This window comes from Carlito syrichta, unplaced genomic scaffold (genome assembly GCF_000164805.1).
Source record: "Carlito syrichta isolate Samal-C Ts95f unplaced genomic scaffold, Tarsius_syrichta-2.0.1 Scaffold302228, whole genome shotgun sequence".
Classification (NCBI taxonomy): domain Eukaryota; kingdom Metazoa; phylum Chordata; class Mammalia; order Primates; family Tarsiidae; genus Carlito; species Carlito syrichta.
The window spans coordinates 6,927-21,842 of record NW_007246324.1 but is presented as its reverse complement, the minus strand read 5'-3'; the positions used below and the strand labels follow the sequence as shown (position 1 = coordinate 21,842).

Here is a 14,916-nt window from a genome sequence, read left to right as displayed (position 1 = left end):
TTTTTTTTTTTTTTTTTTTTTTTTTTTTTTTTAGCCATCAACAGCTAATATAAGGAGGAGGCACTCAATAAATGCTCGTTGTTGAAAGAGCATATATATGAGAGAACTTGAAGAACAAACTTGATTTTTTCCTTTATATGTACTGAGGCTTTTTTGAGCTTCCTGTGACTGACTAATTGAGGCTGCGAAGTAAAGTTATCATACAGAATTGAGGTATTGCTGGATAACGTTCATTTAACCAAAGGGTATCCACCTCATAAAAGTATGTGGACTTTTCCAGCAAGCGTTTATTAAGTACCTGCGCAATACTGGGCATGTGGTAGTGACTAGAGATAGCAGAAACCTTCAAAATCTTGTTGGCTATTCAAAACCTACTGAGGGCCCTCGTGGATTCCTTTTTTTAACGGTGCAGAGCAGAGCCACTTGGGTCTCTTCTTGGACGATGGTCAGTGCCTGACGTCTCTGTAGGTGGTCAAGAGCGCTTGAGTCTTCGTGGGTCTGCATCTTTATCTTCTACCTTTTTTATCAAGACACAGTGGAAACTCAACCCCATGCGTGTGTCAGGCAAGCATCATTTCTCAGAGATAGTCATCGTTTGGGGGCCTTGGTGGGAGGGATTTCGCCTTGCTGCTTCTGTCTGTCAAGCTGGATGGTTGCATCGCTCCACTAGATGGAGCCCTTTTATTAGAAAGCCCCAAGAAGGGTCTGCTTGTTAAGTGAAATCTCGAGTGCTGTGATCAGAGGTCATCCCACAGAGCGTCAGGAAAACAAGCTGTTCATTAAATTAGAGAGCTGTCGTATAATAAAGAAAAACTCAGTTGTTCAGCCGTCAGCCCATGCATCTTTAATACTCTATATTACCTTCTAAATCAACCTCTCATGGGCCTCAGCATAAATCTGGAGCCCACTCATCTCTAAATTCAGGATGATCGTCTTTCTTGTCAACTAGTCCACAGAACTGTGACCTGCGTCACGACTCTTCACTGAGACACGCATCGTGGAACAGGAATAGACTTCAGGGTCAGACAGACCCTCACTCAAATTTTCGGTCCATCACTTCTTGGTCTGTGCAACTTGAAGTGACTAATTTTGGAAGTCTGTTCTCTTTACCTACACAATGAAAGCCATCGGTCTGAGCTGGCCATATTGTTGGGAATGTATACAGTACTGTGCTGGAACATGGCAGGTGCCCTGTAGATGGTATCTACGTCAATAACTAGTTGTATTGTTATAATGACTGCTGAAGCTGCCTGCCTAAGGCATTCAACTTTCTGATCGCTGTATTGATGGTATTTAACACTAACACTCAACGGTCACCCAATACTCTTTTGGACAATTAAGTAAAACTGACCAGCTGGTCAAGGTTGAGGACGTTTTGCAAACTAACTTCCCGCGACTTCTTCATTTTCCTTCTAGGGAACTCAGGGTTGCCCTTGAATTGGGCATTGAGAAAGATAGGCCTTAGAGAGGCAGTGGGAAGATAAGCCATATTTGGCCAAGAGACCGATTGGGAGATTTTAGCAGATGGTTTTGAGCAACAGAAAGGTGGCGGCTCCTGAGTCACTGCAGGCTCTAGGGGGGCTCGTCGCTGATGCGCCTGAATTCCTCATTCCGATGGCTCTACTGGGAGGTCGTGAGGGCCCTGGAGAGGACAGTCAGCCAGTCAGGATGGAGCTGGGGACATTCAGAAGGCCTTCATGAGGAGAAGAGCCAGAGCATCTGCAAAAGAGTCACAGAGATAAGCAGAGGACACTGGTGTTAACCCCAAGGCGTCACTGGAGATCTGAAAGGAAACACGTTCAGTCGAACGGGAGGGGATGTGCTTCAAGATTTGTCCGGATGAAGATGCCAGGTGTTTGCCACAGACCTTTTCAGCTAGAGTGTCTGGGACTGAGGCCTGGGGAGCCTTCCCAAGGGATTCTTGTGCACATGAGAGTGTGAGAACCGCTGCAGCAGGGAAGAATGGCCTTGTGCCCGGCCCAGCCCTGAGAAGACATTGGTCGTCTACAGTCACCTGTAAAATCCTCAAGAACCGGATGTTGCTAGGCCCCCTCTTGTCCTGAGAAGACATTGATCATTTGCAGTAACCTGTAAAATACCCTCAAGAAGCTCCCTCTCACCATGATAATTCACCGTTGTGAGGGAGAACAGCGCCCCCAGAGCCTTCATCTTGTCTCAGTCAGTTCTAGTCAGAGGGATGATCCACTGGAAAGTAGTATAATTAGGCAACGGGCACAAATAGATGGGGGTTGAGTTGAGAATTCAGAGTTGGGACTTGAACTACTAGCTCATTATAAACAACCAAATATTTCTATCACCAAAATTTAAAAGACCGGTGTTTTGCTTGTGATCACAAAGGACAAAAACAAAGCTTGACAACAACAAAAAAATCTACTTGTTCCGTGAGTCTGAGTTTTTAGAAGGACTGAAAGTCGCTGGCTTAGAGCTCAGGGACGTATATAAGAGACACATAAGACACAGAAAACACCATAACACATGTAAGAAGGAAAAAAGAAGCCATGATTTTTTAAAATAAAAAAATGTGTTGAATACTAATAAACTAAGAAAATAACAAAAACCACTTCCAGTTTTATCACCTGAAGGTAACTGTGATTACTTTTTTTTTTTTTTTTTTTGAGTTGGAGTCTCACTCTGTCACCCAGACTGGCCGCTCCTGACCACTGCAGCCTCGACCTGCTGGACTCCAGCGATCCTTCCGCCTCAGCCTTCCAAGTAGCCGGAATTATAGGCATGCGCTACCACACCCGGCTGATTTTTTGATTTATTGTAGAGATGAGGTCTCGCTGCCCAGGCGGGTCTCGAACCCTCAGGCTCAGGCAATCCACTCACCTCAGCCTCCCAAAGGCGCGGGATTACAGGCTGAGCCACCGAGCCCGGCTGTGATTACATTTTGATGCATGGCTTCTCATCTCATCTCTAACAATGGTTCTCCAAATTTTTTAATCTCAGAACACCCTTATAAACTTTTTAAAAAATCATTAAGGATGCCCAAAGAGTTTTTGTTTTTATGAGTTATATCTATTGATATTTACTGTATTAGACATTAAACTATTAAATTTTTAAAGTCCATATTAATTTGTTTATAGATGAGAATAAGCATATTATATTATGCATTAACAAAAATAACATCATTTTTATGGGAAGAAATGTTATTTTCCAAAACAGAGAAGGTTGAATCGCCTTATATTTTTTCAGATACCCTTAATACCTGACATAACACAAAATGGATGGATTGTCACATGCATTCCATCAGCTGTCAGGACGGTGGTGTTTTGGGGTCCTGCCTGCCCCTCCGGCTACCTCTCCAGGTTCCCCTGACCACACTTTGAGAACCACACCTCTGTGTTAAACACACAGAGAAGGTTACATGGAACTGTTTCTCACTGAATTGTTCCTACCATGGTGCCCAACACTATCAATACATGCTCAATAAAACTGTCGAGTGAGTGGATTAAGTACACATTTTTAGCCTAAACATGCTTCGTTACTCACTTTTCCACTTCCTTTTCAATGGAGTTGCGGCATGCATACCCTTGACATCAGCAAGCTTTAATTCTGCAGGCTCAGGTGGAAGTTCTTTAGCGCCGAGGCTTTCAATAGCCTTAGATATCCAAGCTGGAAACAGCCAATGTTTGTTGAAAAGGGCCTGTGAGAAGAACGTGTAATTAATTTTAAGAAGTCACCAACCACTGGCCAAAAAGCAGTGCTTATTGGTAAATGGTCATGGACAATTCAGGGCTCTTGACAAGGGCACATTTGTAAAGTGTTTGCCTTACACGCTAACCTTGCTGTAAGGCATGTGTTTGTCAATAGCGCTGTTTGTATTGCTACCTAACACTTCACTGGATTGGTGTGCTCTGATTTATTAAGTCCTCTGCCGATGACCACTATATCTTCTGTCCTATTCCCTTCAGAAGTGAAGCTGTCAATAGTAGTCAAAATTGTGTGTGTGTGTGTGTCTGTGTCAGTGTCACTGTTAAGCAGATCTTCCAGAAAACAGTGCATCGATTTTGGTAAAATTTTGATTTACCTCATGTTTAAGATAAGCATTGGCAAATTCTGCACACTGACCTCATCAAACCTTTGTGCATTGACTCATCAGCATTGAACAACATTTAGAGTCAAGGGTGAAGCTTGTGAGCAGATCATTTTCCTGATGACAAGGGAAGAAATGGCTTTCAGGACTGTGGGTGTCATTACCTCACTCTCCCATGCAGTGAGAAGCAGGATTTTCAAAATCCTTTTCAAAGAGAGAATAGAATCTTCTGAAGAGAGACACAATAAGTGACAGTGTTATTTTCACATCTCTTCAGTACACCAAGACAGTAAAAGAGGAAGCATTAGCACCTAGAAGAAGCTTCACTGTCACAGACGTCTACATTAAATCATCAAAGCTTTCTGCAGAGTTAACACCTGTAGTTACAGATCTCAGCAGAAGAAAATTCTGTCTAGTCACATGCACAGATAATTGAAAAGTCATGACAGGTAGTAATCCATAGTGAGTGGTTTTGACACATTCAGCAATATACATACATATGTTTTATCTATTTAGTGATGCAACTATTCTATGCTTCTCTCCTTCCTGGTCCTGTCCCATAAAATACTATAAATAAAAATAAGGAGAACCTTCATGTCTGAATATTAATAAAAATGTTTAGGTACATTTTTAAAGCATGGTTTTAAAAAGTACATCATGGTAAAGAATGTGATATTTTCTACAACTTTAGAAATTGTTTCCTTATAGATAGCTTGTGATTCAAAGAAATATGACTTAATGCTTACTGGAGGAAACTGTTGCTGCCAGAAAATGTGATTTATTTTTTAGGACACTGACTGTGCAATCGACAATTCTATCCTGGTCAGATCAAATGGCTGTGCTTGCTCAGATTTGTAGAAAAAACTTATCTTGCCACAGTTGGATTCTTAGAAGTCCTCCGACCTTGGTCACACCCTCACTTCCCACCTTATGTGACCAACACACCCATGGGCACATGCCCATGCAAGCGCGTGCACACGTACACATACACAACTCTTCTTTACATAAAGTCCTGTACTCTTCTGGCTGCCTCCGCTCCCTCGGTTTTTCCTTAGGCCGTGTTTCCCTGGGAAGTTGCCCTGTGGGGCTGACGGTCATTCCCAAACCTGTTTCACCCCGTCAAGAAGGGGGCCACTGGCCTGAATGCTGTCCTTTCTAGGACAGCCTGAGTTTCACCTCCAGTGAAGCCGACTTGAGGCAGACCCACGTTTTTCCTCTATCTGCTCTTCAGTCTACAGTTTAAATGACTGAGCCTCATTCTGGAAGTGCAGATATCAGACCCAAGGTCTAGGCCCAAAGGGAAACGAAATCATAATGTGACGGTGTTGCTTTGGGAGAGCCACAGAGAGCATGCACGGCCAGTGCTTCTCCGCAGCTGTGCTCCTGGGACCCCAGGCAGGACAGACAAGGCCCTTGGGATCTTTCCAGTGACTTACCATCTTTCCTTTTTTTTCACTCACTCATGTAGCAAATAACTTTCTGAGTTACCTCTAAGCCTCAGACATTACTCATGGGGATTCCATTCTAGATAGGAGGGAAGATAACAAGAATATCAGCCATAACAAAGGAACAAAGCCAGTTATTATGCCACACAGACCTGAAGCGGGACGAGAGGCTAATTGTCTGGGCAGCTGTTTTAGAGAGTGTGGTCGGGGAGGCCTGGCCTTCAGCCAAGCTCTTGACATCCAAGATGACCATGAAGATCAAGAGGAAGACTTCTCGGGGAGCGGGCCACAGCTCGCTTGAGGTGGGACTGAGTTGGGCAGGTCTGAGACCAGTACACCTGGTCTAGAGCCAGTACACCTGGACTAGAGCCGGGGGGCAGAGGCCAGGACACAGAGTGGCAGGAGAGACTGCCTGACACCCGACTGTGTGTGACTTGTAGGCTAGAATAGGAAACCAGTTGATGGGTTGTTGTCAGGAAGATACCGTGGTCTGATGGACGCCTTGAAACTCTCCTCTGGCTTCTCTGTAGGTGACGGAGCATAAGGGAACACAAGAGGACGCTTCAAGGTTTGAGGAAGCCATTCGGCCAACCAGGCCAGAAAGGAGCCTGGCATGGACGCTGGGTGTGAAGAGACGGGAAGGGGTGGAGACAGGATCCCTGCAGGTCTGAGGGTTGCAGACCAGAGGGGACTGGCCTGGTCCCCTGATGAGCAGCCTCTGAGGGTGACTCTTTAGGGTTGATCCAAATATTTTAAAAGTCAGATCCCTTATGAGATTCCGAAAGTCTGCCTTCTCTTAAAAACCAGAGTGTCTGGCTACATTGAGCACAGGCTCACTTGCGGTGACAGATGTGGGAGCTGTGTGTTGCCTCCCTTCTGGGGGGCTGAGTGTACTCTCCGGTTTGCAAAGCCCCATCTACCCATCATCCTCTTGCAGTGAGGCTAACGTTGGCCGCCGTGTCAACTACCCTATCATTTTCTTTTTATCATGCCCCCTCAGCTTACCATATCCTATAAACCTTTTAATTTTTGGACCTCATCTCAGGTAGTCTGAGAATGAAAGTGGAAAAAAAAAACTTTAGGCACCCACGCACCTTGGTTCCTGTATAACTGTAAAAACAGACTATTTAGCAGCTAACGATTAAATAATAGCAGTATTTGAAACCAACCTGTACAGTTTGTTATGAGACAGATGGTCACCCTTGGGGCATTGCTTGGAAACGCAAGAGCTTCCAGTGTGCTGGTGACACTCGGCTTCTTGATCTGGTAACCCCGTTGTGTTCAGTTTGTGGAAAAGGCACTGGTGTATACTTACATATGTTCTTTCTCTCTGCGTGTCATAGTCCAATTACGACTAGAAGCCAACAGCATTCTTTCAGGATGGTTTTGAGTACAGATGTCCTTGAGCTGAGTGTGGTGGTTCTGACACGTTGTCTTACCTTCCAGCCAAGCCAAAGCCATGTACTCCTGTAAGGCGGAGCACAGCCACGAGCTCTCCTTCCCGCAGGGCGCGATCTTCTCCAATGGTGAGCCCCTCCGTTCCCTTCACTTGTGTGTAGCGTCCTGGGAGGTGGAGGGAGGGCTGTGGTGGTAAGAATGGTTAGCAGACGCAGGGACCTCGGACCGATCCCAGGCCCTGCCGCTCATGACTTGCGTGCGTGAACTCCTCAGACCCCTCCGGGTGGCACGTGCCTGAGTCCCAGCTGCTCGAGAGGCTGAGGCTGAGGGAGGATGACTTGAGGCCAAGAGTTCAAGGGTGCAGTGTGCTATGATCGCGCCTGTGAATAGCTACGCATGCTAGCTTGAGCAGCACAGCAAAACCCTGTCTCTAAACATGCATGCACACACATGCATACATACGTACATGCACGCATGCATGCAAATAATTTTTAAAAACCCAGTGGTCCCCAGTTTTCTCTCCTTTGGGTGTTTTGTGTGCATGTGCCTCTGTGTGTGCGTGTGTGTTTTATTATGTGAATGCAGACATTTCACCTGTAAAGGGGTGTGATACTTTGTTTTGACAATCTTAGTTGAGTGTACAAACGGCCCTCTGTATCCAGGGATGATGCATCCATGAATTCAACCAACCACGGATCAGAAATATTCCAAAATAAGTAGATTAAATCAATAACAACAATACGAGTTGCAAAATATATATTATAGCAACTACTTGTGTAGCGCTCACACTGTAACAGGTATGATAAGTAATCTGGAGATGGTTTAAAGCATCAAGGAGGGGGGTACCTAGTTGCGTGCAAACATGATGTCACTTTATGTCAGGGACTTCCACGGGCTTCCGTATCCGCAGGGGTCCTGGAACCCATCCCCCACAGATGCCGCGGGCCGACTGTATGCGTGTGATCTCATGTGGATATGTGCCTGTTAGCAGATGGGTGACATGTCGTGATTTGAAGCCAGTGCGGACTGACTATTCTTTGCTTGCCCTGCTAGTGTACCCGTCGGTGGAACCAGGATGGCTAAAGGCAACGTATGAAGGCAAAACCGGACTGGTTCCCGAAAACTATGTTGTCTTCCTCTAAAACTGTTTAGCGGATGGCAGTATCTTCATGGTATCCATGGTAACGAATAACAGGCGCTCTGATTTTCTCTGACACAGATATGGGGATCGGCCCACTGAGAGAAAACAGTCCATTTCCACCAAGTTCCCCACCAGCAGACTATGTAGCTCCCTATGAATGGAAGAAAGTTTAAATTGTTGGCCATTCTTTTTTTTGGCTGGTTTGTTTTCAAATACCTTGCTTTTCCTTTTTTTTTAGACAGTAAGTAACTCTCCACAATGTCTCTTCCATAACAATCGTAGAGTCTCAAATACTGTGTGAAATTCTGTGTCCCAGAAATGTGGAAACCAGAAATCTGCTATATGGATGTTGAGATCTCTCTTTTACTCCCTGGTTTTCTCCGAGGAACCTTGAAATCGTTACTTTAAAATGTAATTTAAATGGTTCATTTGTTATTTTTTTCTTAGAAATATACTACTTTTATGTATGATTGTTTTGCTGGTCCTAAACATTTCAAAGATATACATCTTTGTTTTAATATAACTTTATTTTTATTTGTTTTCCAAGTAGATGATACTATTCAGAAGCAATAATGTCTATGAGGTCTGTAAGGGAAGCCAAATGAAGTCATACACTGATTCCACTGTAAGCAATCTGTCCAGAGTTCCAGACATTTCACAGGTGCAGTGCAGGGGTCAGCAAACAACTTCTCTAAAGGCCTGATAGTAACTGATTTTGTGGTGGATTAGATCTGGCTTGTGGGTTATAGTTGTCTGACCTATAGTTGAGAGGATATGTACCACTGTCTTCGTAACTTTGGGATTTGTATGAATGCAGATACTGATCAATCATTTGGACTCGTCCTCTGTGAGTAGCATGTTAGAGGCATCGCAGAAGAATAATTGCTATGAGAAAACCGTAAAAGTGCAGTCGCAAGCATTACCACTTGAATTCCACTTGGAACACTGTAAAATGTCAGTGTGCTTTAATGATATCCCGTTTTGAGATGTTCTTCTGCCAATGAAAAAAGATGTCTGAAGACACTACTAGGAAAGCTATGCCTTCCACAGTCTATGCATAGTTGAGACAGAAAATAAACGCAAAAGTACTGGACCCTTAAGTTATTTTTTGAACCCCAAGATTTGGAATAGTTCCATCTTCTTCAGGAGGAATAAAATCAGTATGTGACTTTCTTTTGTGCTGTTCTAAGGTATCCCCCTCTATGAGAAATCTCACTCATGTGTAGAGTGCAGAGACAGGTATTGATCTCTCACTTACAGATCTCATCAGTATCTGGTCATACGTCAATCATTTCTGTTCAGTAATTCTAACATATTATTCCTATAAATCTCTCTATCTGGCAAAGAGCCTTCCTTCTCAAGTTTCTGAAAAGCTGGTTCCCGCCCTTCAAGGGCCACAACCCTGGCCTGCCAGTTCGTAACATCTTGTATGTTACAGAGTTCCCCACTGTGCAGACACTCAGGGATTGACGGTGTAAAGCTCTTTACATGATGTTATAATCTGCATTCTCAGTCTCCTCTATTTTAAATTAATATTTCTAGTAGTTTAAATGCACCTATACACTGAAACAACTATGGCTCAGCATTTAAAAATAAAAATAATGGATTGGAATTAACAAGTGAAGAAACTGACAGTTGACAGAGTCACAATCAGGAATCAATCAATTAGTGAACTGAAATAAAAGAATGAGGAGTATTCTGATAGTAGAAAAACTGGTAAGGTAATGTAAAAGTCTGGTAAAAGAATAGCTTTTTCTTTGACCTCTTACTAGCGATCTTTGCACACGGTGATCAGGTGTCGCTGGAGTTTCTTGGTCTAGGTCCTTGGTGTCCCTTACTAGTAATCATGGCATTGCCAATACCCTAATTAGCCTCTGCGGGAACAGAAGGTAGTCTCTCCAATGTCCCCATCCCTTAGTTTATACGGCACCCTTGGTTTAAGCACCCTTGCCATTGTCTGGCATCCTGCTAGATTAAAACCTCTCCGCGCAAATTGGTTTTCTTTCGAAGACCAGCTTGACTCTAAAGAGAGATGCAGTATCCTGCTTCTCTTACAGCCACATAAAGAAATCCCAGCCTTCATTTTAGCTGAACCCAGACTGGAGCTCTCCTGCTTCTGAGCTGTCTAAGTTTATGCCATGGATGCCTCATTCAGATTTAACACTTTTGCTTTAATATATGGTTCACACAAGGGTATGAACCCTAGCCGTCCTTTCTGGTGGCAAGGCCTAGGCTGCGGCCACAGTACTTGCTATGGCCTTTTTCCTGTCACAGGCTACAGACGCGCCAGTTCAAGTTGTGCTTTTGCTTGAAGTTTTAATCTTGGAGATTCATGAGGATGTTTTTTTCTTCATCTTGATTACGTGTGTAATCAAGTGACGGCTACATACTGGAGATGGGCTGAAGCGGCTTTTCCCTTGAAGTGAGTGTCCTGTAGAGAGGATATGTATGAGCACTGAGAAAAAAAAATCAGGACCTAGACGCTAGATCATCTTCAAAGTTATAATTATAACAGAATTTCAATAACAAAACCTTAGTGTTTGGAAGCAATGGGAAGATGTGTTAGAACTGACAGGTCCACACCTTCGAAACACACAACACACAACAGCCCTAACGCTGCTTACAGTGCACACAGTATGAGGATGAGACCGAGAGGTCTAAACTGATCACCTCCTGTGCCGTGTGACAATATCCCTGAATGCCAAACACGTGTGTGTTGTATCTCACACCTTATGCCATAACCCTACCAGCTTTATGGAACTAGCCAGCCAATGGAGGGATGGTTCTGGGGTTATGTGTCAGTGTCTGAAAAGCAGACTCATCTTCGTGTCCCTGTAGTGTCTGAGGAGTCTGAGGAAGCACGTGTGCCCTTGTCTGTCGTGAGTGGCATGGCTTGTTGCAAGGGTCCCCTGTGCTCTGGAACCGGTGTAAGCATAACCAGGTTTCTCAAGATGGCTCGTCTGCAGGCTCCTTCAGGGATGGCAGAGGAAAAAAAAATGTACCTTATGATCCCAAACTACTTAGGTTTCCAAATAGGAAAAGTAGAGACACACACAACTTTTATTCTTACTCTATGATCATTAGCTTTACGTGTTAAGGCTCACCTCCTGAACATTTGCTGTTTTGTGAGGACAGCAAGTTTCGCACCATCGTCCTGTGAAGGTGACACCCTGGTCACCCTCTCACCCCAGCCCCAGACCTCAGGTCTGTGTCAGTGTCGGAAAGGGTGTCACCTGCGTGGATGTCAGTTTCGAAGAGTCTCCCAGGGCCTCGCCTCAAATAACTTCAGCCTATAGTCATGCCTCCGGTTATGTGCCCAGGATGCTAAAGCGTGTAGGAATCCCAACTTGATTTATTGACTGAAGTTAGAGGCAGATCATTTAGGAACAGACTTTGTACTCTGGCTTGATGACAACATTTGTAACTCACCACTGTTACCCCCTCATCTCACACCACTGGGCAAAAAGACCCTGAAATCGTATCTCCTGGTGAGAAAAAAGAGCAGAGTCTTGACTGTTGTCCAGAAGTTACTTTGCTCCTGACTAAAGGTTTCCCCTTAGGGTAGAAGTTGCTATTTGATTTTGCCTCCCACCCTTTCTGGTGACCTTCCAAGATGAAAACACTTTTTAAAAACAAGGAATAAGCCTTTCTGAGCAACCTATGACCTGCCTGTCTCCTGTCAACTCACAGACTGAAATATCAGGTGTTCATCAACCTATCTCAGTTTCCTGAACACATTCACTGTGTCCGCCATTGTCACCATTATCTCGTTGCTTCAAAATGTGCAGGTCCCACGAGGTAATAAACTCGGGGAAACTCAGGGTTATGAACAATGTGGACTTTTAGAGGACTGGATTTTTGGATGTTTTCTGTTTTGAGGGCAGCTGCTCTCACTGTTTTTAAGGGTCTTCCATAAGCATGGTGACAGTGGCACTCACAGTAAGCCACTGGCAGAACACCGGGCTGCGTGTCCTAGACCAAGGTTTAGAAGCTGTTGCCTGGCTCAGCATGCCCGGACATCACTACTTCTCCCTGGCACTCACGAGCGAGACGCCAAGTTCAGGGTGAACTTTTCTTGCTGCCATGGGGAGAAATGGAGTCTGTGAGCTCACCAAGGAGTCCCGAAAGACAGGGATCATTTTCAGGTATGGCCAACATAAATGCTTTCCACCATTCAAGACACTCGTGCGTAGGGCCACTTGAGGAACTTAGGTGTTGGAAGAGGTGGGGGCTAGAGGTGCCAAGACCACCTCAATTAGATGACCACTTTTTCCCCTCGTGACACCTGTCATCTCTCGCCAGGGTTCCCAGGGTCTTTACACTTCCAGAGTTGAGAGTAACTCACTTTCACCTTGAATCCATGCTGTCTCTTGGATTACAAGTGTGCGTTACTCTACATCCAGCGAGAGAGGTTTATATCTGCCAGGGTTCCCTCAACTGCCTCCTTTTTGCAGAGAATAACACCCACTGGAACTGATCTAAGGACGCTGCCTCTACGATTTGTGCTGAATATCCAAGGTATCACTGCACATTGGAGACTGGGATGTTAAGAGTCCTTGAACTCTGAGCTGAAGCCTTTACAAATAGGGAGTTTGGCAGGGAAGACGCCTGGGTTTTAAATTCAGAATCCTATTTATATACTGTTAAAATTTGAGGTACTGTAGTTAATATAAAAGTTGGATATTTAGATATATTTCAGAACTAGGAGCTTCTTTGTGACCATTAACATAGCAGATTAAGTAATAAATACAGTGAAAATGATTGTCAGTAAATTATCATGTTGAATTTTTTGTTTATTTTGTAGTGTTTCTGTATTTATCTGCACTTTGTGTATATATATATACACACACATATATGTCAACATGTAAATAACCTCATGTTATTCCTAATCTAAATTGCCACAATATCATTAATGTATGTTTACACTGCATCTTAAATTACTTTAAAAATAAACTTCATTAGCACATTGTCATTTAGTCTTTGTATTTGAAGACACACTGTGTTGGAGATTAATTGTCTTGGGTTCATATGGAGAAAAAATAAGATCTCTAGTACCATGAATGAGCGTTTGGGGTGTGGTTAAACCACAACAGAATTTGGTGACCTTTTCCTGACACGTTGGCATGAGGCAAGATTTGGAAAATGTTAATGCTGATACTTGTAATGCAGGTATCTACGGAGGAGAGGAGATATGAGTCATAAGCAGAGTAACAATGGAAGAAGTAGACAGGCTTGCCTGAAAACAGCATACCATTTGTTTGCAAAAGTTTGCAGGTAGAATATCCGCAAAGACCCCTTCAGATTTCTATGAGTCTTACGACTCTCTTGGTCATTATGTGACTTCTAGGTAGAATGTTGTTCTGTAGCAAATAAAGAGAATGCTGTCTTTATTTTGTGTTGCTAAGTGATCAGAGTACAGCAGATCACCTTGTCAAAATGAAGCCTGATGGGTCGACCCCAGGGCACACAACCTTGTTTGCTTACCTTGTCAGTTGTGTCCCTGTCTGAGGAGAAGTGATACATTTACTGCAGAATACCTGCAACTATGAAAGGACTCGTGTGAATCCCAGTATGGGTAAGCAAGAAAGATCTGCCACCGTGGGGGTTAGAGGTCATCGTGGATGGGCTACTCCCGAGGATGCTTAAGGGTGTTGGGTTAGAAGGAATTGGCTGGACCCCTCGTAGCTGGTATTTTAGAAATAATGAAAACAATTTTGGTTTCAGTGGCCAGCACTGGAATGAACCGAGCAACAAAACATAGATGACTGGATTAGAATCCAAAGTATGAAGTAAGTATCCACAAATCTATGCTGATACAAATATATAGCAGTGAATTTCATTTAGGTACAAAATGGGAGAGCAGAGACAAATCTCTTCTTAAAAAATTCCAGATAATATGGGAATTGTAGTTAATTCTTCCCTCAAGGAGGTAGAATTTAAGTCTCTCTCACTTAAGGGTAGGCTACACTCAGTAACTCACTTCCAAAAAAATAAGAGTGTGGAAGACTATCATAACTCCACCGAAAATAAGCCTGTTAGCCACTGTCTTAACCAAGTGGTACAAATCAACACCTTCTCTGTTGTTGACGTGCTCCCCATGTGGTTAGCGTCACGTGGTCGGCTTCCGCCCTGTGATGTGATGTGATGTGAAAAGCACTTGACCGCTGTGATAAATACCCTCAACCCACAACTCTAGCAGAACCGTAAGAAAAACGTCAGACACACCAAGACTGGGGACATTTTACAGGACAGATAGGAACCCCGAACTCCTCAAGACTGTCAAGCTCATGAAGAATAAGCAGTGCTGAAGGACTGTCACAGATCAGCAAAGCCTTGAGAGCAGGACAGCTAAATGCAGTGGGGAACCCTGGCCAGGATCTGGGAACAGAAGGAAGATCATCAAAAACTGGGTGGTGTCCAAATAAGGTCCAGTACTTAGCTAAAAGAAAAATAAAAGCAGTAGCATGAAAACTAGCCACAAGATAGTGACATGAACTGGGGGCACATGGGTCCTTTGGGGAATTTAAGTTGCTTTTATTCAAGACGTGAATGCTCTCACTTGCTTCCCCATTAAATTGTGATCCCTGTGTGCAAAACAGATCACCCTCTCATCACACCCCCCAGGACTAGAACAAGTTGAATGTACATAAATACAGCATTAAATGAGCAAACTTATTAGGAAAGGAACAATCATTGTAAGCCCTCCTAGAATTTAAAGAATACGGTTGTGGGCTTGTGTTGCTTTTGTGTCTGTGTCCACTTGCCCAGAAAGAGTGGGATCATTCTTTAAATTCCCATGAATGCCTGGAGTTATTTATATATCAATGGGGCCAGTGCACCCCTATGCACCCCTATGCACATGAACATGGTGTCTT

The 14,916-nt window shown here is 43.9% G+C and overlaps 2 protein-coding genes across 2 annotated transcripts in view; both read left to right on the top strand.

Moving 5' to 3' along the window:
- ARHGAP42 (Rho GTPase activating protein 42) overlaps positions 1-13,005 on the top strand; it is an 80,749-nt gene extending 67,744 nt beyond the window's left edge. Inside the window, exons 20-21 of the mRNA XM_008056121.2 lie at positions 6,949-7,028; positions 7,954-13,005. Coding sequence (XP_008054312.2) covers positions 6,949-7,028; positions 7,954-8,042 — 169 coding nt within the window. The 3' untranslated portion in view covers positions 8,043-13,005. The remainder of the gene's footprint in view (positions 1-6,948; positions 7,029-7,953) is intronic.
- On the top strand, positions 10,813-13,013 carry TMEM133 (transmembrane protein 133). Its single transcript, XM_008056122.2, is given in 4 exon segments — positions 10,813-10,968; positions 11,177-11,374; positions 11,466-11,735; positions 11,737-13,013. Coding segments are annotated over 4 exon segments (807 nt in total). The 3' UTR covers positions 11,920-13,013.
- The last annotated feature ends 1,903 nt before the right edge of the window (positions 13,014-14,916 follow it).